Consider the following 27,213-nt stretch of genomic DNA (forward strand, 5'->3'; position numbering starts at 1 on the left):
AAGAAAATTCATACAACTTTTTTTAAAAAAAATTTTAAAGTTGAAGTCTCTGGTACTTGGTTTTACTAAAGGTAAATACCAAAACGTAAAAGCTATAATTAGTCGATTATGCTAGCACATGATAGTTAAAGAGAGGTTTAAATCAAACAATATATATGTCAGTGGGGCACTGGGGTATGGAGAGGTTCGAAACTCTTACACCCCCAATAAATATTTGTATAAATCCCTCTCCTTAATTGTTTGCACTCAAATAAAAAAATATTCTAGACAATATATTTAGATATAAATCGACCGGCCAATCAACATATTATGAATTTAGTTGGTTTAATTTTAACCGCGCTCTCTATATATATACCAATTTATATTGTATATTTACACTTCAATAATTGGTCATGATGTGCCATTTCAATCACTGCCAATCCAGCGGTCACACACCTAACTAGCTGCAAGGCGTGCATCAATTGAATTGTCGACCTAAAAAAATTAACATTACTGATTTGGTATGAAGAAAAGAAAAGCAACATATATAACCAAGTTTATTATAATTAAATTATAATTATGAAAAGAAAACTAGCTATACGAGAGTATTTTTGGGGGTGAGCATGAATACATGAGATGAATATAATTCAAATATATACGCTACACAATCTCAAAATTTAAACTCATTGGCACAAATTTTGAGAAATTGTGTAAATCTGAAGGCTGACAGACATATACCACCCCACCCCTTATTATGGAGATCGGGCCCTCTCCAAGTTTCCTTGTCATGATGATGCATACACACATATATATATATATATATATATATATATATATATTATATGTATAAATCTAAGAAGACCCATTAAAGATAAATAAATTAAACTTAAGAAAGTGCTTCCACGAACCAAGGACCCTGTCTGCCTGCTTTCATCAAATTTCTAATTGATCCATATTCGGAGAGGGTTTGATCTGCAACCCAATTACGTAGAGACCAAATGTATGTCTGGACTGGTTAAAGTAATTTATGGCTGCCCATGAGAAAAAGATGATTCATTAAAAAGGACTGCAACTTTCTTTTTTTTGTATAGAGTCCACAGGTCAAGTTGTTGGCCAATTGCAGCTTGTATGTGTTTTCTAGATATTGGAAATCAATTAGGAAATATGGGTCAATTCAATTCTAACCCAAAATTTTTAACTGTTACTTTGTTTGCAGCAGATAATTTTCTTCTTGATCCTTGACCCACCACTAATAATAATATTATCCTAATTGATTTTCTCCAAAATTCAGGGTTTTGGAGATTTGTCTGTCCGTTAATGGGAGATTTCTTGTGTCTCGTTGAGATTTGTATGGATCGGTGATGATTGTTAATAGTGATCAGTGGTCAGATCATCGCGCTGTTCTGTTGGGTTGGGTCTGATTTCCCTCAGTGTGGGTTGAACAGTTTTCTTCTCCTTTGCTATGGTTGGCCTTCTGTTTTCTTTATATGTTTTAAAAGAAATAATATTTTATCTTTCCAAAAAGAAAAATAATAAGGGTCAAATGGACAGGTCAAAGATATATTTTGGAAAGTGTTTGATGAGCAACAACATAGAGCCAGCCTGACTGTATCAAATTTTTTAGCACCTTTTTCTGAAAGAGAGAGGGAGAGAGAGAAATGACAACGTTCAATTAAGAGGGTATATATGTATATAGTCAATTCTACTATCAGAATTGCAATTAGCTTATAACAACAGTGTCTGCATCATGCTTTCAAGCATGTGAGCATCTTTTGGTGCCAATTAGGTCACTTCTTATTTTGACTGTCTTTTCAGTAATTGCAGAAAATAAGCAACTTATTGTACCAGAATGTCAATTATAATTACAATTCGCAAAAGATGATGAGGTTGTTTGAGTTAGAAAAGACTAATTCGCAAATTACGTACAACATAGAAAAGTCCTAAATTAAACGCACCAATGGACGAAGAAGATTGAGCCGTGGATGCGAAGAAGAAAACGAGATAAGGATACATAATCGAGAAAAGGTCGTGCATAGAAGAAATAAGATGCAGTAAAGCTGGAAGATGAAGAAGCGTGTATCCCTTCTCCCCTTTTTTTTTTAAAAAAAAAATAATAATAAATAAAATAAAGGGGTGTTTGAGTAAGACAAAAAGTATGATCAAGGATGGATAAGATTATTGATTATGAGTGTTGTTAGAATAATCTAAAGGCTGTTATATAAAGAAGACCTTACAGGACCTCGTTTTTAGGACATTAGGTGAGTGAGACTGGTATACATAGACTGTTCTTCTTCTATGTGGATGTTTGGACGTTATTACGGTGTAAACACCATTGTAAATAAAGAGCAAAGCAGGAAGTAATAAAAATAAATAAATGACGTCCACACGATAATAGAGTCTAAAAGTCTATATAGAAGAAAATCTATATATATATATATATATATATATATATATATATATAGCATGTAGGTCGAGACCTGCATGGTATAATGTTGCATAACCCGGAAAAGTAGCACAAACCCAGATAAATAATTTGAACAATAATGTTGCATAACGAGTGTCTGACCTGCTTTCCCCTAATATACATTGTCCTTCACTTTAACCCCACACACCACAGCCACAGGTACATTATTTTTGGCTTCCTCGTGCACGCTAATTAACTATCATTTACCATTTGTACAAGAAACTGACAAATATAAATGGATGGATCTTACCTATATGGATTTTCGAATGATCATCATCAGCTGCACTGCACATGATACCATGCATGAAGCATGCGGCCCCTCCAAACACACATCTATTAAATTTGACTTCCAACACACACGCATATATATATCTATCAGATTAACTGATAAAGAAAAATAATTTCCAGCCCAATGTACATTGTTTAGTATATGTATATGTAGTAGCAAACAGTGAGTTTAGGACGAGAGCCCCAATTTGACAATTATCATGTACTATCTCAAAATATAGTTAAAACGATTTGCTCGTTCATTCGACATCATCTTCTTGATTTTCTAATACCTCTTCCAATATCATTTTGTATTTTAAAAAAACAAAAACAAAACCTATATGTGGTCCAGTACGTATGTCCACCTCTTTCTTACTGTCTGATCTAATGCATTCAAATAAGGAAGAAACTAGTTCCTGAAGTTTGGCTCTAACCCTGTCCCATGCCCGTAATTTATTTATTGGATAGGTTAATTGAAAAATCCAGCTGAAATACTTTATTTTCTTCCTAAATGGACCTTTTAATTAATTAATTAAGATCCCCAAATATGATTAACAGGACTTTTTTAAGAGCACTTCCACCGCAGAGTCCAGTCTGGCCAACAGCCCCCCCTAAAGTTGAAGAAACCCACTCCACCGCACAAATCTAGCCTGGGCAGTTGGTGGGCTCCACAAAGACTGGGCAGGTCCGAAGGCAAGAACAGCCCGAGCTGTTGCCTGAGGGCGCTGACGTCAGTGTTGATGTTAGCGAAGAAATTTTATATATAAAAATCTGAAAAATTACCAAAAAATTTTGAATCTTTTTTTTATACATACCTAGCAAATTTTTATTATTATTAATCTCATACATAAAAATAAAATTAATCCCACGTGAATAGTAATTGTCTTTGGGTTGCCATGGTAATGGGTGGAAAAGTTAAAAAAATATTGCTAGAGCATGACTATTCATGTTAATAGTGTCTACCCTTACTTGTTCTTACCCTTTAGCACACCATAAGTGAAGGTGCTCTAAGTTCTAAACTCTGATACTTGATCTATTCAAATAATTATTCCTCATTAAAAAAAACAAAAAAAAATCTAATTATACAGGGGAGAACAATGACATTGTGGGTTGTAGAGAAATTTGTATAGTTATTTTGGTGATGTTTTCAGTGGAGAGCCGTCGGTGATGTAGAAGAAGTAGAGAGATATATTATTGGACCTCTGGCGGAGGTGGCGGATAAGGCAATCTAAATATTTAGAGCATACAGATAAAAGGTGGGGTTTGGATTAGAAATGCCCCTTTTTTTATTTATTGATTTTTACTTCTTTCTTTCCTTTTCCTTGTTTATACTTTATCAAATAACCATCTTTCTTTAAGCTGACGTTGATAATTTGGTTGGTTTTGTCATTCCGTTAAGAAAGATACTATGGTAATTTATAAATTTCAGCTTAAAGAAATGAGGTCACATTTGGTCATTCAAGTCAGTAACTTGATAGTTCAATAAAAGTTTCAACCTTTTTTTCAAATCAAATAATGACCTTTCGTTTTTCAACAAAGTATATATATCACCATCTTTAAAACTTTTTCATTTCTTTTGTGACGCTTTTGTAACTTCATAAAGAAAACAAAAAATTTGTTACTTCTTTCTTTTAAGTTCTTTCTAATGCTAATACTCTTACTACTGAGTTATAGACCTATTAACAAACCTCTGTGATTCATAACATCTTTTAAAAAAAATGCTATGAACAAAATCTGAGATACAATCAAAATACCTACAAGAACCCGAAATGTACATATCTAGACGATGGATTGATACACTTGAATAACTTAAATAAATTTATCTGGACATTCATTCATGTATTTAGAGTTTAAGAATTGAGTGTTTCAATTCAAACTTATAGTTTAGTATTTAGAATTTATATTTTAAAGTTATTTAAATGAAAACCTAAAACGATGGAATTTTCTAGACATAATCACAAGAGGATCAACAAAGGATCTTATATAACGCCATGGTGTACTACTTCTTTTAAAACATTCTAATATGAGGAATATTTGCCCAAATACATTATATTACGGGTAATTACATAACTAATAACTAATTAATGAACGTGACCTTTTCAACATAAGTACATGTTTATTCTCCATAATTTCTTCACTTACACAAGATTTTATGAGGATGAACAAAACTATATAAAAGAACATTAATCTTGTGTTTCTATATATTAATGTTACCGTTTGTACTAAAAAAAATAGTTATCGCTTCATATATATCCATAGAAAAATAAAAATAAAATTATTTTACATATGTGATCTTTTATCTCACGAAATACCATACTAATAAATTAAGTTTTTGTTTTCCACATTTAATCATTTACTTTCACAATTTTATAATTTTGGGGCCTATGCAGATAAAGGAAGTGAGCTATATTTCCCTTGTTTTTTGTGACAACAAAATTGTATTTTTTCATATAAATTCGGGGGAAAAAATAAGAAAAGATCAAATTTTGTAGAAAACGACACTGTTCCTTTGTAGCCGCCGGGAACTAAATTACTCATTCAAAATCAATTTACGCGTACTTTTCTTTGCCTTTATAGTTTCAAATTTCAGCCGTCCAATTTCCCCTAGGTCAAGTCAGATCCAGTATCACCCGTACACGTGTACCCCTCAACCGGACCCTCAACCCTTTCTGGACTCTAATTAGCGCCAAATTCCACTCGTGTCGCTTTCGCAGAATGAAACCTAAGCCCTCCCGAATCCAACGGCCGTCTTCATCTCCTCACTCTTCTATCCAATCTCAACCGTTGACCAATATTTCAATCTAGACCGTTGGATCACCAATCACTATCATCTAGCCCTCCATTATTTAGGAAATTCAATTTCAAAAAAAACATCGAGAGGGAGAGAAAGAGAAAAAGAAAACCAAAAGCGAGAGCTGCTCTATCTTCTTCCCCAAATCTTCCGATTCGGTTCAGTTTCTACCGCTCTCTGATCCAATTCGAGATTACAGTAGCTTCAAATTAAGCTATTTCAACAATTTTTACACCATTTTTTTAATTTTATTTTTCAAAATAGTATGGTTGCATTTCTAGTAATGGAAATCGCCGCCAAATCACCGTCGGTGTGTAACCGTCTCCGATGACGACTTGAGGTCCGAAACGGCATCGTTTCGTTGTTACCAATGGCGTGCAAAGTGCAATTATTTCTCACTATTTTGAGCATTTGTTTCGGAAATTAAATGTGGATTTCGAGGCTGATTGTGCATGTTTGCGTTTGAATTTATTGGTGATTAATGGAGCAGAGCGAAACGGTCTCCCAAATCGCACCGAAAAAATTGGCGAGGCAATTGGATTTCACGTCGGTGTGTCGAGCGTCGGCGAACGCAGCGTTGCCGGAGGTGCAGCTACAGCTACAGCTACAGTCACCGTCACAGGCGCAGCTGTCACAAAACTCACCGGCAAAATCGCACGTGCATTTGCAGTTACAGTCGCCACCGCCGCCGCCGGTAGCGCAGTCACCGAAACAGCTAACGCCGCCACCGGCTATTCCACAGTTTCTGGCTCGGCCGAGTCCCGCGCCGGCGGCGAACTCTCGGATTCAGCACCCGGTGCACAAGCTTTCGATCTCGACATCGCAAGCGAGGTAATTTTTATGCAATTTCAGTTTAACTTTTGAACTAAGCTTTATGTTGTTGTTGTTGTGGTAGGAAAATTGTACTAAATAGGTATGGTGTGTTTGAATGGCAAATGTGGTTGCTTAGGGAGTGTGTATTTTACATTTATGAGCCAATATTCTAATTTTCAGATATACTGGTATTATTCATGCACATTAATAACTTAACCGAAAAAAGGAGTGAAAATCAACTATCTTAATCATAGAGAAGTGACAGCAATGCTTTTGACATTTTATTTGATGTTCTTATTAGGCCTGTATGATTTAATGCCCAAGCTTGTCTATCTTTTTCTAATAAGCATATGTTCAGGCCGGGACGGATTTTGTATCAATAAGGTCCGGCATTTGTGTTGATAATCTTTGATAACACGTCAATATATTTTGCTATTGACATGTTTTCTATTGTGTTATCAACACCATATTGACAGTCCAGACGTCCTGCAGAGAGAAGAACTGTGTTTAACCCCTAGATTATGATATCTGTTGTATTATGTTCTTCTTGACCTTTGAATGCATGTGTTTCTCCTCAGTAAACAAGAGTCTCCTATATCACGGCAACGTGGTGATGGAAAAGATGGCACTCCTAAGAAGCAGAAGCAATGTAATTGTAAAAACTCTCGGTGCCTGAAGTTGTAAGGACATCTTTACTTCCTCCTCTTTATAAGTTTTGGCACCAGAGGGCTCCAATTTATGATTTTTTTGGGATCTTGTGAATGTGAACTTAGATACCTGACAACTCCTTGTGTATGATTTCTTGACTTAAAATGTTACAGATATTCACACTTTTCGTCCTGAACGCTTCTGCTCACCTTTGCATATCTTGTCAACTCTGTTTTGGAGTAAAACCTTGAAATTCATTGTAATTATTTAATGTTCAGTTTCTACTAGCATATTTATCCAAGTGATGGTGTCTTTTTAGTGTCTTAATTTGTGTAAATATTTTAGATTATGACTAATTGTGTGGCACATCATGTCTTCTGTTTCTCCCACATTCTTTTTACTACCTAGAGTCAAAATTTGATCATTTTGTAGGTACTGTGAGTGCTTTGCAGCTGGAATTTATTGTGAAGGCTGCAACTGCTCGAATTGTCACAATAATGTGGACAATGAAGCTGCTAGGCAGGAGGCAGTTGGATTAATTTTAGAACGTAATCCAAATGCTTTCAGACCAAAGATTGCTAGCAGCCCACAAGAATCTCGTGATGGTAGGGTATGTAATCTGATTCATTTAAAACTTCATCTGTGCCCTTGCATTTACTAAATTCTTATACTTAATTCATTCTAGTATACAGAGAAGCAGGAACAAGGAGAGGTGCAAGCATAGTATATACTTAATATCTTTTAGTAGACTTATTAGTGTTTTTGGGTTAAGCATATTGCATTTGGAAATTCAGCTCAGCGTGCATTAATAATTTCTTTAAAAAAATTCAGGAAGATGCTGGTGAAATTCAAGCACCTGGAAAGCACAATAAAGGATGTCATTGCAGGAAATCAGGGTGCCTCAAGAAATATTGTGAGTGCTTCCAAGCCAATATTCTATGCTCTGAAAATTGTAAATGCATGGGCTGCAAGAACTTTGAAGGAAGTGAAGAAAGAAGAGCTCTCCATCATGAAGACCACAATACCGTGGCCTACATGCAGCAGGCTAATGCAGCCATCAGTGGGGCCATTGGATCCTCTGGTTATGGGACCCCTCTGGTGTCCAGAAAAAGAAAGAGCTACGAACTCTATTTTGGCACTACAAATCAAACAACTCATCCGATTAAACAACCCCAACAGGTACATTTTTCTTCAATTACTCAACAGGTAATTTAAACTTTCAACTGGTTTGACTATGGAATGTGCACTTGTGCGTTAGGCCTATCTTGATAAATTGTTCGTGTCAGGCTTAAAAGATTCCTGTATTGCCTTAATACTTGAATTGCCATAAACACTTTCTTTTCTAGCTCATGAAGGCTATGATCATTATTATACAAAAAAAGGATTTATTGAATAGTACAATCCCTTAAAGATTAAATTTGGATTCAGTTCGTTATTTTTTCTTCCTTGAATTTTCATTCCCTCTATTTCTCAAGCTAGCAGGCATCATAGTAACTTTATTATTTAATTGACTTAAAACAGGAAAATCATCTAAGACCTCCTATGGCCTCTTCTTCTCTGTCATCTGTTCCAACTTGTCGCACTGCTAATGCAGCAGTATCAAGATCTTCAAAATCCACATACAGGTGTCTTAATTTTCTTAACATAGTTATATTGAAACTTTTTCTTTATTTTTCCTTCAAAATATAATAATCTTTGCGTTTTATGACTGAAGATCTCCATTGGCGGATATTATCCAATCAAAGAACATAAAGGATTTGTGTTCACGTCTGGTTGTAGTTTCAGGAGCTGCTGCAGAGGCACTTGCAGGTTTTGGTTATATACAGAAGTCAATTAAATTTCTCTTTTCTCTTCCCGATATGTTTGCACCTTATTTCACTGTTAAGTTTTTAGCTCTCTCTTTTTCTTTATTTAAGGCATTTTAAGGGACACTATAAGCTAGAACCCCACAGGCTTCGGAAGTATGTGGATTTACAATTGGGTCGTCGCCAAGTGACAAATTTTTAGCTAATTAGTTGACTGAAATGGCTATATTTTATTTAAGGCATGTAACTCTATTTTGTTTATTTTCAACTAGAACTGCCTTAACTTTAGTTTTTAAAGGAAAATAACAATACGCTGCTTTTAAAGTGTCTAGCAAGTAACTCATGGTCATTGACCCAAATCAAGTATATTCTGTTCTCTTGTATTTTCATTGTGCCATTTCCCCTTGGACTTCCATTTCCTTCAGAATAATTAATAGATTTCTGATTTCATTTTGATTTCCCTGCGAAGTTAAACTTACCATTTAGCTGGTACCCAAAGCAATATGTACGAGCATTTGAACGATCTCTTTTTTCACTGATCTTAGCATGTTAATAATTCCCACTTGAGTTGCTAGAGTGGCAGTTATATATTTCTGTCTTTTAAATATGTGATTCGGTTTTGAATTTGCTAATTTAACATGTTCAGGAAATAGGCGCAGAGAGACAATTGATAAGTCTAGTACCAATTCCACTCAAGAGGGGAAAGAATGTAAAAAGGAACATGATGTTCAAAATTCCGTGCATGATGACCATTTAGGAGTGAACGAAGCAGATAGAGATGAGAGCAGCTATTCTGGATTAAATGGAGGTGATGTGCAAAATAGCAGGCCAATGTCCCCTGGAACACTTGCCCTGATGTGTGATGAACAAGATAAGATGTTTATGGCAGCCGGATTGCCAAATGGTGTGGGAAGCAGTAGTCCAAGCATGACTCAGAAGTCAACTCAGGAAATAGGATGCACAGAGGTTTATGCGGAACAGGAAAGGCTTGTACTGACCGGGTTCAGGGATTTCCTTAACCATCTTATTACTCGAGGGAGCATAAAAGGTGAGCTTCTTCAAGTTCCGGTTCTAATCTCATAATTGTCAAAAACTAATGTTTGAGAAAAGAGGGAGGGCGGGGGTTGTTTGTTTGGTGGTTCTTGATTACAAAAGATTCGTCCTAAGCAAAATGTCCGTCTGCATTGTGAATATTGTTGAGAATTTGATTCCAGTCCACATAACAAAATTTTCCATATGAGAACACCCAGTAAGGGGGATCAGTTGGCAGTTTGATTAAACTTTTGTATGAAAACATGGAAAGCATTGTGATAACTTGGATGATCTTCTGTTGCTATAATAAGTGGACTGTAGGTCTCGCATGAATCTTTATTTTTAGTCATGATATGAAAGGGATTCTATTATTTTGAATTCCCCACATCCACATCAAATCCAGTAATCGAATTTTCCCATAATGTCTGTTTCTGTTTCTTCTTTTCCTTGTAAGATTTCTGCACAGCTAAGCCCCATAATTTTCAGTTTGAAAAACTTATTGTGACCCGTCTTTCCAGCTCTATCAAAAATTTAGATATGGTGATAGGGAATCCTGGGGACTGAAAAAGCTATTTTGCTACTTTGATTGATTTTCTGTGCAATTCACCCATCCAGTTAGCCTAACAAGAAAGAGTCCTTTGTCTTTCACTTTGCAGAAACAATGTGTTCTCCCCAAGCCAAAAGAGAGAGGGTAAGCCAAAAAGAACCTGTTCAGGGTGGAACTGCAAAACCTAGCCCTGAACCCAGGTGCCAGAAAGAGGCATACAGCAACGGCATTGCAAAATCTCCTGTTTCAGCAAACGGTAAAATGCTTCAGCCGGTAACGACACGTCATCCGGTAGCAACGGTCACTTCTGGTGACAATGATCTGTCTCTAAAGGTCGGATTGCCCATTGAAAAATAGTACCGGGAAATAAAATCAAATATTGAGAGAGTTGTAACTTAGGATAGAAGTAGTTAAAATGCTTACCACCATGCCTCTTTTGAGGCATCTTGGTATGATTTACTGCCACATCAGTTGATCTTAGATCTTGCACTAAGAAACATCATTGAGAGAAACTAATAAGAGCTAGACCCTTTTTCTTCTAGCATAAATTAATTCTCGAAATAGTTTTTCTTTTGAATTTTCTTATGCATTATGTGCTGCCTAAGATAAAGTGAATATTTATGTTTTCCAGTTAATTTAAAATTTGCTTAATTTATAGTGTTCTGTTGTAACGTGTCCATGAAGGCACATTTCCAAAAAGTCCATGAAAGCGTACTTCGAAAAAGCCAAACCAATCCCATGCCAAGAGCACAAGCTTACAATACAAGATGGTATTGGTGGAGCTTCCATGCATCTTCCTTCATTGGTCTTTTCATTTCGGATCGATATCTGAATGTTGCTTCCTACTACTTTCGTTTTTTTGGTTGAGTTTGATTCAAACAAATTTGTTTCCATGATGATTGAACAACACAATGAGACAAACACCTGAACCCAATCCTTAAAGATGACCCCCTGAATAGAATACCAAAAGTTTTCTGTTTGGTTGCTCGGAAATTTCAGCAAAAGGATGTAATATGTGCTTCACCAGTTATTCCTTGAACACGACGAGGTGTTGAGAAAATCTCATTTCTACTTTGTTTTATGGTATAAAATTGCCATTTAGAGCTTAAACTTTAGTATTCTAATCTCGGTTTGATTAATCGCTTTGATTTTATGTTTTAAGTCTCAGCCAAAGATTAAAAAGTTAAACCTATAATCAAAGCTCCAAATGGTCATTGTATACCTTAAACAATCAACTATATCCATAAATAAATGAGATCAAAACTGAATAAAATTAAGTGAAAATGAGGTGTTCACCGCGTTCTCTAAATGGTCACCCATTCGAATCCCAGGAAAAGTGCCCCCTCCCCAATCGCTGTAATTCGAAAGAAAAAAATGTTTTCGACCAACCAAAAAAAAAGAAAAAAGGGTAGTAGCTTTCAGTCTTATCCAACAAAATCATTATCCAATAAAATATTTCCCAAGCCTAAATCTTAAACGAAAATTAATGTGAGGCTAACTCATGCACAAGTTTATCCAAAATTAAACAACAAAAAAAAATATTTTTACGCAAGCAACCTCTCCAACCTCATCTCTGCTCATATTTTCTCAGGCGCCAAACAGGTGGTAAAGAAAAAGCTCAACCCACACTGTGCCAATATGATCAAACCATCGCCACCCAAAAAGGCCCTCATAATTTGTATTTATTACTTTATGGTGCCATTGTATGGAAAACACATCATCATCATGCATCGCTCTCTCCTTAATGCTCACCAACAACCATTAAGCTTCACTCTCTCATCCCGCAACTCCAATTCGCCAAGCACCGTACACTCACACGTGGCACAAACTATGGCGCACACTTGTCCACGATCGCTACCTACCTCTGCGCAAAAACTGTCCTATAAATACCGGTCATCGTCCCAGACCAGAAGCGTATCCGATTCCACTGAGACTGCAATGAGCCCAGCAATGGAGGAAGCTCTCGACGAAGCCCAGAAGCTTCGGGATGAGTTCCTGAAAGTCCTGCGTAGCAGACGATCGGGCGAAGGTGAGTGAATTTTGAAACTTTCTGAAACTTTCTTGCTTTTCCTGTTTGGTTACTGAGAAAGTTTGGGAGAACAGAGGAAAAGGTTGAATTGCTTTCTTTCAGTATAGTTCATTGGTGCTGCTCACCACCCTTGTTACAGTGTAGAATCACCATTTCGTTCTAAGGCTGCCAAGTGTTATGTAAATTATCCATAGTTTTTTTTTTTTTTTTTTTGATGAACTGTAAATTAACCATAGTTAAGCTATTAGAGATTATTTATTATAATTAATTATGTCTTAGTGAGGAGAGAGAGAGTAATTTAACATTATAAAATATATATATATATATATATATAAAACCAATTTTCTGCAGTAACCAAAATTACCCTACCGTACTCTTCCTCTTCCACCGTTCCACAAAGCGGGAAGCCATGGCCGCTACGTTGTTATCCGTGAGTAACACAATCACTGATGCGTACCAAAATACTCCATTACAAAAAAAGTTATGTGGTTGGTTTCTATAATAAGGTCTTTGCTTTTGTCTGTCTCCTCATTATGAGTAATTATTAATTTTTAAAAGCTACCCATCGTGTGGTTGATTCATATAAGACATGACAGCATGGTGCTGCACCATAACCATTGGTGGTGAGCAAAAAATGAACTCTTTTGTTTATGCATACTTGACTTGACTGTGTGGGTGACGATGGACGGATGTTTGAATTCTTTCAGTTCCGTTATCGGTTGAACCGGCAAAACCAGTGGCTCATCCACTGTTTCAGGAGGCTTCTCCGCCAACTTTCAGTGAGGTTTAAATCTGACTACAATGTTGTACATTTTTATGTGTTGGAAGTTGGAACTTGAAAGTTGTGATTGTGTTGTTGGTTATTATATTTACCAGGCAATGAACGCTTGTCCCAAGGCCAACATCCCCAATTTTAAGGATAAGCTACACGAGGAAAACCTTTACTTAATTACTGAGGTAATTGGAGCTTTGAGCAACATATATATGGAGTTTGATATGGGCATAATATTCTTAATATGGTCAATGATAGGAAGGAGAGCAAGGGCGGTTACCCGTGTGGATTTTAAGCATGAAGGAAAACAATACCCAGAAAAGGCCTGCTGTTGTTTTTCTGCACAGTACAAACAAAAACAAAGAGTGGTTAAGACCATTGCTTGAGGTACCTAATCCCCAATATTCAGTTTTTCTCGACTACAATTTGTTAGAATGAGGAATTTTCATTATTTGCTTTGTTTTTCGGGTTCCGTTTCAGGCATATGCTTCAAGGGGATATGTAGCAATTGCCATTGATTCTCGCTACCATGGTGAACGTGCCAGCAATATAACCACTTACCGAGATGTGTGTATATTTACACCTTTACTTTGCTTCAATTATGCAATTTTGGTCATGTCAAAGAAATAAGTATACAATTTTGGCCTATGGGTTGCTTTTTTTTTTGGGACGAAATTGGCCTATGGGTTGCTAAAAGCATGATCTAGATGCTATTTGATTGCACGTGATGTCACAGAAGTGAGGGCAAAAGTACTGTGACAAAATAATGCATCAGACAAGTACTTATTTTGAGAGTGTGAGTTAACTTAGGGTATTGGTGCTGAGTTTCACATGGTTTTCTCATGACAATGTGGACCAATCAAAGATGGAGTCTGGCTTCCTGATTTTATTTAAGTTAGTAAACACTCTTAAGCTATATGAACTTTATCCCTGATCAGGGAATCTAATTCACATGCAGGCTCTCATATCATCGTGGAAAAAGGGTGATACAATGCCATTCTTATTTGATACGGTAACTTTACTTATCTTGTTGTAAAATACGAGAATTGATAAGTTAAAATTTAGTTAGTGGGATCAGTGGGTTTTGTTTATCTGATGATTTCCGTTATCGCAGACCTGGGACTTGATAAAATTGGCAGATTATCTAACACAGAGGGAGGATGTAGACCCTACTAGGATAGGAATCACTGGTGAATCACTTGGAGGTTTGTGAGACAAAACTTTACAAGAAGGGAACTTGAATATATATTACCTTTCCTGCTGAGCTCATCTTGTTATTTCGTTATGCAGGTATGCATGCATGGTTTGCTGCTGCTGCTGATACCCGCTATGCAGTAGTGGTCCCTATTATTGGTGTTCAGGTGGTTTGTCTAATTTCATTAATTATAATTTTACCCAGTGTGATTGTAATTAACATCCTAGGCAACTATGATTGCAGGGGTTTCGATGGGCCATAGACAATGATAAGTGGCAGGCTCGAGTTGACAGTATAAAACCTGTCTTTGAGGGTAAGATAAGTAGAAAAGTGAATTACATATTAGAATAAGGTGCTTTTGGTTCCACTTCAATGACTAGTTTCGCTCTTAGTTCATTTGAACCAAGACCTTCTCTTAGTGCTACTTTTGTTTTGGAGACAGTGGTGTTGTTTTTAATTCTCTGATTCTTTCATTTTCTTGGTTGTACTGCAGCAGCACGAATTGATCTCGGGAAGACTTCGATTGACAAAGAAGTTGTGGAGAAGGTTACTAGTAACATACTTGACTCTTCAGATATTTGTCTGGATAGTCTGATTTATATTTTTAGTATGATTATGTCCAAACTAGAAGGGTAATTAATTGTAAATATGAAGGGATGGCATCTTACAATGTTACTTATCTGACCAGGTCTGGGATAGGATTGCTCCTGGTCTAGCCTCCAAGTTTGATTCTCCTTACACAATTCCTGCTATTGCACCACGCCCTCTGTTGATCGTGAATGGTAAAAATAAAATCCTGTTCCACACTTCAACTACCAATAATGCGCATATAGCATGCATGTGTGTGTCTATACATACCACTTATTTCCATATTGGCATGTCCAAATTCTAACACGGAGAACTATTGTATTCTTAAATCTAGAGGCAATACATGACCCCTGAAACTTTCTTCTTTTTCTTCAATTGAATCATCGTGAAGATTGCAATTTTGTTGGTTGTTAGTGATCATGTAACGTGTTTAATTGGAGTATTGTACAAATTTTTCGAAAAATAATAGGTGCGGAAGATCCTCGATGTCCACTTGCTGGTCTGGAAATCCCCAAGTCAAGGGCATGCAAGGCTTATGAAGATGCGCAGCGTACACATAACTTCAAGGTATTGGCCTAGCACCATGATAAAATTGCATTTAATGTCTCTGGTTCAGCAGGCTGAATTCTTCTATTTAAACAAGTAATCTATCCATCGGGGAACCCATGAATGTGGAAAGTCTGATCACTATTATATCTTCTCTCGTACTTGTTTCTTTGGCATGTCTGGCATTTTTCCTTCTGGAGATTAAATCGATTTTATGTTTTAAATTGCCTTAAAATCCAGTTGATAGCAGAGCCGGGCATCGGCCACCAAATGACTGCGTTTATGGTAAAAGAAGCCAGCTACTGGTTTGACCAATTTCTCATGCCGTGACACGACGGTTGCGACTATTCTGTTGATTCTCGTGCGATCAAATTTCCCAGTGTTTACATGTATTTTAGAACCGGTGAGCAATAGTAAGAGTTGTAAAGTTATGAGTCGCTCATTGCATCTGAAAATCTAAGAGTTGTTTTTATGTACTCGCTTATGTATGTATTGATTGGTACTAAATAAATCAACAGAAAAATCCAAAAGTTATATATGTATGGGCTTGCCCAATGAGGAGCTATGGTTGTACGTATTATTACAACAGCTTTCTAAAAGAAATGTGCTTGTGTCTACACAATTAATCATGATGTATAAATATCCCCAAATAACATGTGTCAAGGTTTACATTATGTGCAAATTCATGCATAAAAGACAAGACGTCCCAAACAAAGCTAGCACAAAAACCCCCTCCTAAAACTGAAGACAGAAACTACAGCACACCAGTTCAGCCTTTCTTGGGCATGGCGGCAAGCTTAGTGTACATTCTTGCCATGGAATAGTACCCCCTGAGATCGCCAGACCGCAGAAGATTGCCTGCACACAACCAAAACCAATCCATGAGGAATAACAGTTGCAGTACCTCAACTAAAAAGAACAAAAAGAAGAAAACTGACCGAATTTGGGATATTAACTCGTAGCACCGAGTTTAATCCAAATTTGTGAAAGGAAAGAATGAGACCTATGTGGTTTGTTTTGAAAAGATGCTTTTGTCACAGAAATTTTCGTAGAATACATAGAATCGGGATTCCACATGAATTTCATCTCCTATGAAACAAATCAATCAATAAGGGCAAAACTGTCTTTGGGGTAATCCGGTCACTGGCCTGAAAAGTGGCTACTAAAGACAACTCACAAACCACTGGGGATGGCAAAAAGAAACTGTTGTTGGGTTGATTGATAGAGGTAAAAATTAATGCTGGACTGCTGTGATTTGGAATGTATCGCTCCACTCAAGTGGGCTGCTTAGCAGAAAAAGATTGGCTAGACTTTTAAGGGCTTGAGCATCCTCAGAATAAGGATAGCTTGTGGTTTTGAGAATATTTCTTAGCTTAAACATATTTGAGCTTCTAGCACTTAGATGTTCAATGTCAATGCCCAAATCCATAATACGCATGCCAACTTACCTGAATCACAGTTCAGTGGGCTATCAGGCTCCGGATGTGCCATTAAAGCAATTATAGCCCTACAAACAGATTGGAGTGTCCAAGCAGGGCTCCATGCATTCTTCAAAATATCAAGGCAAATCTCTCCCGTCTGCAATAGAAAACAACATATGAAAACATGAAGTAAGACTTGATACACATTTGTAGCACTGCAGTGAGTGAACATATGGTTTCAACTTTCAATGCTAATTTTCATTTGGTGATGCAATCTGTCAGAGGGTAAACCCAGTACAACACATCAATTGACCGAATCAAATCTTTAGTATGTTTTGACAGACTATTCATTATCAATTTTAAGAAAAAAGTTTTAAATGAATTTTGGAAACGCTTCTACCTAGGAAGAAAAAGTATGAAAAAGGTCAGGTAGTCTCAACTCAATAAATGATAGTACAAACAACTTTTACTCTTAAATATTGGTGTCAACGAACATCCCCATACTAATCCACCACTATTCCACATGGGACACGTTCACTCAGCTCCAATCTACAAAACTTTTATAATTTCACAATTTCAACCAGACTCCTCAAATTTCCAGTGCTTCATGAAATCTTTGAATGAAGGAATTCAGGCAGCAGTTCATATTCAGACAGATTAGACATTGTCATACATAGCCTTCATACCTTGAAATGCACATTTGGATGGAAAATTTTTGTCAAGAACCTGACTTGTGGAGGTTGCAAAGGATACTGCTCAGGAACTGCAAAAGCAAGCTGGAATACACCGCCTTCAAATGGAGTCTCTGATGGTCCCTACACTCATAATTGGACAAATATGGTCAAATAATATAACATGACAAGTAAGTTTTGTTTGTCTCAGGACTGAGCTTACCTTGATGAGAGCAGTCCATTTAAATATGTTGGAGTCATCACAAACTAATTGAATATCTGGATCAGCAACTTTCTCTCGCTGCACCTCTTTGTATTCCTTGAAAAGCCTTGCCCTTGATGCCTGCACAAATCTACTTCTTCAAAATGGTTTCACCATAAGATTAAGATATATATATATATATATATCAATTCGTGATCAGAAACAGGGTGGATACTGTATAATGGAATTACCTGCTAGTCATTAAAGTTTACCATTCAAAGAATGTTCACTGCCATAAATGGCATCAGTCTTTTCTAAAAGTAATGGTTGTATTTCATGATTTCATCTTCAGAGTGGGGTATACGTTACAATTCCTCACTATGTAATGCAACACAATACAAGTCATTAAACCTCACCATACACCCTTCCAGGAGGCTTCACTGCCTACTTCCTCCCCAAATTTAAGATCTATAGCAGCTACAGTTCACAACACAAACCCTGTTTTCTTTTCCTCACACCCACATCCATTCTCCCTCCATTTCTCATCTTGTTACCCATTTGCCTCATGTTTCAAAAGTCCTCCCTCTATCCCAAGTCATCTTCAGCCATAAGGGAGAGTTTCACCACACTTGCACATATTAAACTTTAAATGTATTTTATTTTAAACTAGTAATAATTCGTTAACTTGGGACCATCATATGCATATATGCTCTAAAGCTAAACTGAAATTGGATAAGCACTCACAAAAAACCAAAAAACCAAAAACGAAAGAAAAGAAAAGCAATCTAATAAATTGTAGCTAACCTGCATATTAGCTGTTGCTTGGAAACTTAAATACAATACTGCACCGCAAAGCCCACTATCAGAGTAGAGTCAGAACCTTTTTTATACGCATAAAATCAACAGCAAATAATCAAACAAATGCACTTGTAAATATGAACTTTCACTCTCAGAATGTCAATTTCAGTTGATTGGAAGTTCAGTTCCACCAACGCATCCAAATCCAAACCTCTGAAAAACCGAATCAATACGAACTGCTTGAGGTGTGCAAAGGAACACAGTTTCAAAATTCAGAGATAAAACCGTCATTTCATCAGGTGCATAAAATTCAAAACAACAAAAGTTTCTATTTTTCCATAAATTCATGGCAGTATTATTCAAACAATCCATTGAAATCGCAGAAGCTGACCTTTAAGGATGAGAAATTGCAGAGCGACTTTGCTTGTTCGGGAGAATTGAAGATCGATTATCGATTTCTTCACAAGGGGGGTATGAATTGGATTTGTTATATGGTGCGGGAAAGAGCATATGGAAGGGGAACATTCGAGCCAATCATGAGGCGCCACGTTTTCTTTCACATTATTTGTCACCAAATTGGTTTTTTTCTCTTTTTTTGGTTCTCACAATCACATGACATGGGTGTCAAACCTGCTGAGATGCCTAATCGGCCGATTCAAATTGTAATGGGCGACTCGGTTTGGTTTTCATCATCAGAAAATTAAAATGGTCCCAAAAAACAGAACTAAACCGTACTTATTTAGTTCGGTTGCAATTTTGTCTTCCATAAATCGTTCTAAACTAAACCAAACTGTTCACTTTTTATTTGACAAGAGGAGAATTGAATTTGAAATTTTTTTTAATATTAAGAAGAAGAAATAACAATAAATTAAGAGCCGGTTGGTTGACAAAGAAGGTTGTTACTTGCTCTATGTTGTTGGTTATTGATGGCACTCCTCTTTTGGCATCATGATTTTAAAGTGAATCTTATTTTATAATGTCTCTGAAGATTAGATAAGTAAAGTGACATGAAGAAACTAAAGTAAGGAGTTTGTAATTTATTAAAAGCATTTACTTCTACTGCATCCGAGATTCTAGATTTGATTCTCCTTTCTCAATATCGCTTGTATAAAAAATTAATAATAAAAAGATTTGATTCTCCTTTCTCAATATCGCTTGTATAAAAAATTAATAATAAAAAAAAGAGACGCAAGAAACACCATCGTTCATAACTAAATTTCGTTTTTGTGACTTCAATATATAACGGTAAACTTCATTCTTCTGCATTCCTGCTCCCTCCCTAGACAAAAGAAGATTACAAGTGAATGGAAGCATTGAAATTTGGTTGTAAAAGAAAGAATAAACGTTTATTCTTCTGAAAATTTCTAATTAATATACGATGATCACAAGCCAAGAAGCAACAACTTGTAGGTAAAATATTGTGGCGTAAAAACGCGGCACAAAACTAAAAATGACAAACGAGTCTTTGAGTCTTGAAACTACAATTTACAGCCACCTAAGAATAAAATGCAAGTCAAGAAAGTGCACAAAAACGAAGAGAAAGCAAATCTCATCAATTCAATCTAAATCACATGGAAGTCTCCCATTTTTATCGGGTTTTTTCTACAAAGAATGTACATGATCCCAATGCCATACAAGCACAAACCCAGATATGGAGCCAACAGCTCAACGAAAAAATTATATATATTGAGAAAAGACCAAAGATGAAAGAAAAAAAGAGGAGAAGAAGGAAAAAAATTTAAGTTGGTCAAAATAAAGAAAAGTAAAAAGACAGGAAACCAATAATAACTTCAGACGCTACCGGCTGCACCAGAGGTGGGTTTAGTTGGCTTGAGTTTTGCAAAGTCAACAAGGTCTCCAAATAGCTTGTCCTCTGGCCTGGATGGCTTGCTGGGCGTAACATAAGATGGAGCGGAAACCTGGTATGAGTTTTTCATACTATTATCATCTCTAACAGAAAGACCATACATTTGCTGCTGAAGGGCATATGCTTGTTGCTGTTGCTGAAGGGCATACTGTTGCTGTTGCTGAAGTGCATACGCTTGTTGATGTTGCTGTTGCTGAAGGGCATACGCTTGATGCTGCTGCTGCTGCTGTTGCTGTTGCTGATCGTAGCCATAGGGGACCATTTGATTACCATACATTTGTTGAGGATACATAGATGTCATCTGGCCTGCTTGAATAGCCTGCGGAGTCATACCCGTATATGGCCCTTGTACTGGTTGAGCAGGCAAACCCAAATGACTGCTTGGACCAACCTGGTTGTTGATTGCTGACAAATGGGTGGTCGTAATTGGCTGGATGTACATACCTACTACCTGGTCAGTCCCTGTCAGTTGAGGTCCCTGGGGATTGAAACCACCCTGCCCATGTGTGACAACCACCTTGGTAGTAACTTGCACTGGTGATTGAGGGTATCGAGGACCTGCGACTGGGATACCATCATCTGTTGACTGAGCTTCCCAGGGAGGTGGTGGTAATGATCCATTAGTTGGTGAACCTGCCCAACCATGTGAAATGTTAGAGGCTACAATATTCTAAGAGCATAAAACGCATAAACATTCTTTATGGTTAATGCAATCACCAATAGCAAGAACATCACTTGCACTAGTCAGGAGATATTGAAAGATTACACTTCAGTCTTGTAATAGAAGACTAATAAAATGACTAGGCCAAAAGAACGGATAAAGAAATTAAAACAAAGTGATGTGTCATGCCATGATTGCATCTTCTTATACGCAAAAGAATGTAAATGCAATGTGAGACTGAAAAGCTTATTGAAAAGTGCACCGTAGCCTGGTGAAGGTGGCTGCTGCGACTGCACAATCTGACCATTCCAGGCAGGACCAGCACCTTGTGTGTACTGTGCCTGTTCATACTGAGGCCCCCCCATGTTTGGGGCACTTCCATTTGGGTAAAAACCTCCTTGTGAAGCTTGAAAATTCTGCTGCTGTTGGAATTGGGGTGGTGAAGGATTGATTTGGCTAGCTACATTAACAGAATTTGGAGCATTTTCACTGCCAAACATGTCCATGAGAGCAAGGGCATTCTGCTGAGATGCAGGAGTGGTTGGCTGTTGACCACTCACAGGAACAAGAGCCAGTGAATCTGCCTTTGGTGAGCCAAAGTCATCACCGCTAAGAAGATCCATCTTGGGATCAACCTTTGTTGTTGGAGTTGGACCATTAGTAGCTGGAGGTGCAGTAAGCAATAACTGATTAAGTGGATTAGACCCTGCACCGGCACTTGAGGTAGATCTGCAAAAAATTACCAGCATTACTAGTGTCTATGGTTACACAAACGCTGGATTACTAGTTTCTATGGTCATTGGCATTACTAATCTGTTCAGAATGTGCTTAAAACCCTAATTACCTCCCATCTAGCTGTTTGTTGTCATTTCCAGTGTCAACTAGAGGACCACCAACATCTACAAGTGCTCCAGAAGGTCCTGACTTGGGTTTATCTGGCTGAACTGGATTTCCTGAAGCAATGGCTTCATGCTTGGCTAGAAGACGTTGCAAATCATCATTCAGCGCTAGTCCTTGACACAAAAGTGATTCATCCCTGACATAAACTTTTGATAAGCAAAGAAATAGGCAAAACTCACCATGGTGGTTAATTAATAAAGAAAACAACACAGAACCCATCCTCACAATGTTTCATTAAGCTCTACCATGCAAGCTAATCTCCTATGGCTCCTATTAAAGTTCAACCCTCGTCTTTGTCTGCATAGAACCTTTACCTTTTCTTTAGTTGGGCTGGGGCGTTATGCCTAACCTTGCATGTTCTCAATATAACATATCCTCATAATGTTCCGTTTCTCATAATTATATAACTATATTATCCACTCAAGGGTATTTTATAGTTATTCTGAAAAGACTCAAGAAGAAGAATGGGATTCCATGCAGAATGCAGTAAGTGTGGTATTGTCCCTTCCAACTTTTAACTACCCGCAGTCATCAATTATCCAACTATACATCTATTGGTATTGTCCATTAAAGGGAATAAATGGTCAGTCATCTAGGAAGCTGGCTTGAAACTTATATGTTGTGTTGCTGTTTTCAATTGAAAACAACAAGAAATAAGTGAAATAACTCATCTTTAGAATTCAACTTTCATTAGATGTTACATATATATTTTCTGAAAGGTTAGTGGGGAAAGAAGTTCGCGTCCTTACGAAGTCGAGTTAACAAGGTGTACCACTCTCTGCTTATATGTACGACACTGCTCAACCAAATCAACAATAACCTCCTGCCTAAGCCCCTGCAGGTTGAAAATAAATAAATTTGAGCAACATGCAAATGGAGATTAAGTTGAGAATTGCAAAAGATGCTAAAATGAGGTTCAAATCTAGAACCGTACAAATTTAAATGCTAAAAGTATCTCTATTATCAGATTACTAAACCTATCAAACTACAACAGACCCCCCTTGTACATTTCTTGACATGAGCTTAAAATTTTGATAATGCCACTTAATACATCTCTAGTCAACTGTTCTAAACAAGCTACACAGTTTTCTGCCTCACCTGCTCTGCATGAGTTATACTTGCCTCAAGGCGTGTTCCTCTAATAACATTTCTTCAAGTCTTCATCCAATTCCAGAAAATCTACAAAACCTCTTCAATCCTACTAATTCTTCAATGATAATTCAAGCATCATCCTCAATGCCACATCTCCTCATAGTACAGATCCAAGTAGATTCAGTTAAGTAGGGCTTTCCTATATAGATAAGATACACTCACCGGCAACAACAGACTACTTGTTCGATTTTGACCTATCAATACTTTAACTTTCCGAATCCATATTTTGAGGAATTAATGTCATAAGATGTTGATACACCTGTTTTCCCATTTCAGTAAGTACTTCACATTGGTTTTGACAGGTAAAATAGCATTTTAGTTTCATCACTAATGAATATCACATTGTAATAGTATTTTCTTCATCTAAATCGAGAGATATACCTCTTTGTTCCCAGGATCAATTGCACTTAGCATTTCCGCCAAGACATCCATAATACCCCGTGCATTCTGAATTTCCGTCAAGCTAAAAAAAAAAAAACTCTCAATTAAAAAACAAGAAAAGAATGGATGTTATGCAATAGTTCAATCATCTGTACATTATAAAGAAAAATAGCAGTTTCCTGCTAACTCTCATTTTGACTACTGTTGTCCTTGGAACCTCCAACTATTACATTTCTTAAGACGAACATACAGAGTAGAATGGGAAAATCCCAGTCTGCAACTTTAATCAGCCCACTAGGAAATAAGTATAATCTAAGGTCAGCTAAACTGCTAAACTAATAGAATATTTATTGCTTCCATCCAGAACAAAAGAGGAGCTACATATGCACCTTAAGGTTGGGAACTCGGCTTCTGCAGAAGGCTCAGCTGCATCTTTTGGAAAATCTGGATTTTGCAAATTCTGAGGAAATGATGTCAATGGTTGTGTCTGGGGTGGCGTGAATACAGGCGGTGCAGCTGAGTCAGATCTTTGAGGGAATACTGCTCCAGCACGCTGAATAAAATAAACGATTAGACTCAGAGAATGTTGAAGAAAAAAGCACTACAACAGAATATAATCAAGGAAATAAAAAATTTCATACTGATTATGCTTATATTAATGCTTCTCATATTTCGGTCTAACAATGAAGCTGTTCTATTAATTGGGATGCTTCAAGAGAGATTTTCTTTATAAACATACCAACAATTCCTGGTATGCAGCATAATATTGTGGATATCTTGCTCTTGGCCCTCCAAAAGCTTCTTGCCAAGTATCTATCAGGATCAATATCTTCTCTTTGACATGATAGTCCGGCTACAATTTGCATCATAAATACTATAAGAAAATTTCAACAAAAGTGATCAATGTATAGCATTAAGAGGCGATCAGATCATTTGAGGGACAAATATACCTTCTTTTTTACTATTTTTACCATCTCATGGAGGAGGTCTTTCTCTGCTACATGCATATGAACAATGTCTCCACAATTCTTTATTATTGTTTCCAGCAGCTAGAATGTAGCAAACAGACCAACATAAAACCAATTTAGACCTCTGTAATACAAAGTCGTTAAAAATGACAAAAGATGTGACTATATCAATGGCATCTACTGCAGACGGAAATTTAACATACAATGTCAGTCAGATTTCCAGTATACACACCAACTAGTTCTTTTATGCATCTAACTTTTGAATCCACCAACTTTCTAGAATGTTGGATGTAAGCCATTCATTTCTTTACACTTCTATAAACTGCGTATCACGCATAAACATGTGAGAGTGATTCACATCGGGACCAAGTCCATACTAAGTAAATTCACTGTGTTCACAGCTTACGAAAATGTCACCCTATTTGTTCCATATGAGAGTCGCACTTGTATTAGAAGTTCACTAAGCATACAACAAGAAACTGAGTAAGGATATAACAGATTACAAGACCCTTCCGAGACTCAATGATACACACATATGCACTCGTTGAGTCAGTTTTCCCATAAGCTAATTGAACCACTAGCACAACTCAGCCAGTAAACTCATATCATATCACTCTCCAAAAAAGTAAGCATCTACAGTTGTTAATATTACAGCGCACAATAAATATATGACTGATTTGAAGACAATAACACTAATCAATAGGAGTCCTAGAACCAAATTGTGACCTAAAATTTCTGCTAAAGAAAGGAAGAAAGTTTAAAACATGAAAAATTATGTACTGCGAAACAACAAGGATGGATAACTAATTTAATTAAACTGAGACAAGTCCTGTGGAGCTTACTGTAAGTGCTAGAAGTTGAACTTTTGAATTCCTACTTCCAAGGCGCTTCTTTATACCTTTAACAACATCCTTTGCTTGCCTGATATGTGAAAACATTCAATCTAGGTAATCTAGAACAAAAAGAATCACTTGAGGTAGACATGCATCCAGTAGCCCGTAACAATAACTAAAATTAGAAGTTGGAGCACCAACACTTGAAATGCACAAAAGACGAAGAAAAAGCATTCTCATTTTAAATACATAACTATGATAATACTTATATTGTCAGACATGCTTGGTTTACATTCTAAATATGAAAAAGCATTCTCATATCAATACATGTTTTCCTACTTCTATTGTTTGGGCAGTTCTACTTCAATGGTTTGCTTACTTTTCGACGCAAATCATATCACATGGCTACTACAAACCACTTAAGCCATACGAATATGAAAATAGAAAAATACGAAATGACAAGTATTACTAATCCGACGACCAATTGTAAAACATTTAGCTCATTAACACATACTAATCACTTATTATCACTCAAAAAACCCATTAATATGCATCAAATTGAATAACATTGCAGCTGAACAAATGCCAAAAGAACCAAACATCCAAAGCCACGCATATTGAACCCACCAAATCGCAGAGCTCGCAGCCAGATCCAATTCTTATAAAACAAATTGTAATAAATCGTAGAATTCAAATTTTGTTATTTTCTCTTCTTTGTTCTCACTTTTTATGGGTTTCTATCCTTCAATTCTCGGCAACCAAACACAAATTAACTGTTCGATCAAATTCAACCCCCATCCCTCACTCCCAGTTTGATTTAAATTATACATATAGATGAGGCATAATCACAAACACATCAAAAACATAGTAAAACTAACAAATGGGACAGTGATCAAATAAACAAGTAAGAGAGATTATAATCGAGTGCGACGCGTACACAGGGTCGTGGTTGCACATGTCACAGATTTCGATGTTCATGGCCCAATCAGGGCCGATGAGCATGTCGCTCGTAGCGCGTTCCACCATATAATTCACCATTTCTGCTCACTCGAAAGTCGCCCCGATCCGAATACCAGACCCGCCTCCGTTCACCGTGAACTCTTTGCCGCCAAGATCGCAGAGTACTCCAATGATACGACGGAATATTCCGGCTTTTCGCTTCTCTCTCTAGAACTGTCTCCCTCTGTTTCTTTCTCGCTCTAAAACTCTTTCTCTGTGTGAGATCGCTGGCTTCCTCTTTTCTGTTGAGGAACCGATTTTTTTTCCTTTTTCTTTGTTTTGTTTTTCGGGGACGGAATTAGATTTGACGGGCCAATCACGTAGGGCCACGTATTGGAAGTTCGGAGCCTCCCGTGCCGTAGGGAGGTGTACTTCTCCTAGACCGTTTGTTTGGCGTACTTTTTTCATCAACGGTTGACTGTTTTTAATTTCTGTTATCCATGGGGGTCACCGACTTTATAATTCAATTATTTTTTACTTTGTTGATACATTTTTTTTTATTTAAATTTTTATGCGGACTTTATATTTGATTTTTAAAATATAAAAGATGGCTAAAGATGATCTGATTATAAAAAAGTGATTAAGGTTAAGGTGTAGTTAGGACGAGTTGGATGGATGGAATGAATCATTGACTTGAGCTTAAATCGTATTTGATTTTATAATTGTCATTTATGAAAGAATAATATTAGTCTTACCACATTTTTTATATCACATGATGTGGCAGCTGATACGTACATACCACATCATGTAAAATACTAGTTTCTGTTTCTCTAATTTTATTTATTAAAATACACTTCATTCATTTAATTGATGTGGTATATGATATGAATATGCCACATCATGTGATATAGAAATATTTGATAATAATGTGGTAAGTGTAGCAT

General features: G+C 36.8%; 4 protein-coding genes across 11 annotated transcripts; 2 read left to right on the forward strand and 2 right to left on the reverse strand.

The window, feature by feature from the left end:
• The first annotated feature begins 5,599 nt into the window (after positions 1-5,599).
• Positions 5,600-10,907, forward strand: LOC117616432 (protein tesmin/TSO1-like CXC 5). 2 transcript variants are annotated; one of them, XM_034345754.1, is made up of 8 exons: positions 5,600-6,332; positions 6,893-6,994; positions 7,395-7,572; positions 7,794-8,141; positions 8,484-8,587; positions 8,677-8,771; positions 9,414-9,815; positions 10,456-10,907. In XM_034345754.1, the coding sequence occupies exons 1-8, from the start codon at positions 5,983-5,985 to the stop codon at positions 10,701-10,703; spliced, it is 1,827 nt and encodes a 608-aa protein (XP_034201645.1). In that variant the 5' UTR covers positions 5,600-5,982; the 3' UTR covers positions 10,704-10,907. The 2 variants fall into 2 exon arrangements, with proteins under 2 accessions (XP_034201645.1, XP_034201646.1); XM_034345755.1 differs by lacking the exon at positions 6,893-6,994 and having other exon boundaries at positions 10,456-10,832.
• Positions 10,908-11,836: 929 nt separating this feature from the next.
• LOC117630229 (putative esterase YitV) lies at positions 11,837-16,041 on the forward strand. The gene is made up of 13 exons (XM_034362976.1): positions 11,837-12,375; positions 13,083-13,159; positions 13,252-13,332; positions 13,406-13,534; positions 13,628-13,714; positions 14,106-14,159; positions 14,262-14,352; positions 14,438-14,508; positions 14,586-14,655; positions 14,836-14,888; positions 15,031-15,124; positions 15,400-15,497; positions 15,717-16,041. Exons 1-13 carry the CDS (start codon positions 11,985-11,987, stop codon positions 15,804-15,806), a joined length of 1,386 nt encoding a protein of 461 aa, XP_034218867.1. The 5' UTR covers positions 11,837-11,984; the 3' UTR covers positions 15,807-16,041.
• Positions 16,019-19,160, reverse strand: LOC117630238 (protein PEROXIN-4). Of its 7 annotated transcripts, none has more exons than XM_034363005.1 (7): positions 18,960-19,070; positions 18,718-18,804; positions 18,575-18,612; positions 17,792-17,911; positions 17,584-17,712; positions 16,925-17,054; positions 16,019-16,334 (listed from the first exon to the last, which is right to left on the reverse strand). In XM_034363005.1, exons 3-7 carry the CDS (start codon positions 18,578-18,580, stop codon positions 16,246-16,248), a joined length of 474 nt encoding a protein of 157 aa, XP_034218896.1. In that variant the 5' UTR covers positions 18,581-18,612; positions 18,718-18,804; positions 18,960-19,070; the 3' UTR covers positions 16,019-16,245. The 7 variants fall into 7 exon arrangements, with proteins under 7 accessions (XP_034218896.1, XP_034218902.1, XP_034218907.1 ...); XM_034363011.1 differs by having other exon boundaries at positions 18,718-18,781; positions 18,960-19,068; XM_034363016.1 differs by lacking the exon at positions 18,718-18,804 and having other exon boundaries at positions 18,960-19,160.
• Positions 19,161-20,096: 936 nt separating this feature from the next.
• Positions 20,097-26,612, reverse strand: LOC117637734 (TOM1-like protein 9). Its single transcript, XM_034372723.1, has 10 exons — positions 26,268-26,612; positions 25,340-25,418; positions 24,480-24,578; positions 24,269-24,382; positions 23,919-24,082; positions 23,530-23,611; positions 22,746-22,831; positions 21,941-22,132; positions 21,359-21,825; positions 20,097-21,068 (listed from the first exon to the last, which is right to left on the reverse strand). Exons 1-10 carry the CDS (start codon positions 26,366-26,368, stop codon positions 20,359-20,361), a joined length of 2,094 nt encoding a protein of 697 aa, XP_034228614.1. The 5' UTR covers positions 26,369-26,612; the 3' UTR covers positions 20,097-20,358.
• Positions 26,613-27,213: the final 601 nt, after the last annotated feature.

The sequence above is a fragment of the Prunus dulcis genome, chromosome 1 (assembly GCF_902201215.1).
Source record: "Prunus dulcis chromosome 1, ALMONDv2, whole genome shotgun sequence".
NCBI classification, from domain to species: domain Eukaryota; kingdom Viridiplantae; phylum Streptophyta; class Magnoliopsida; order Rosales; family Rosaceae; genus Prunus; species Prunus dulcis.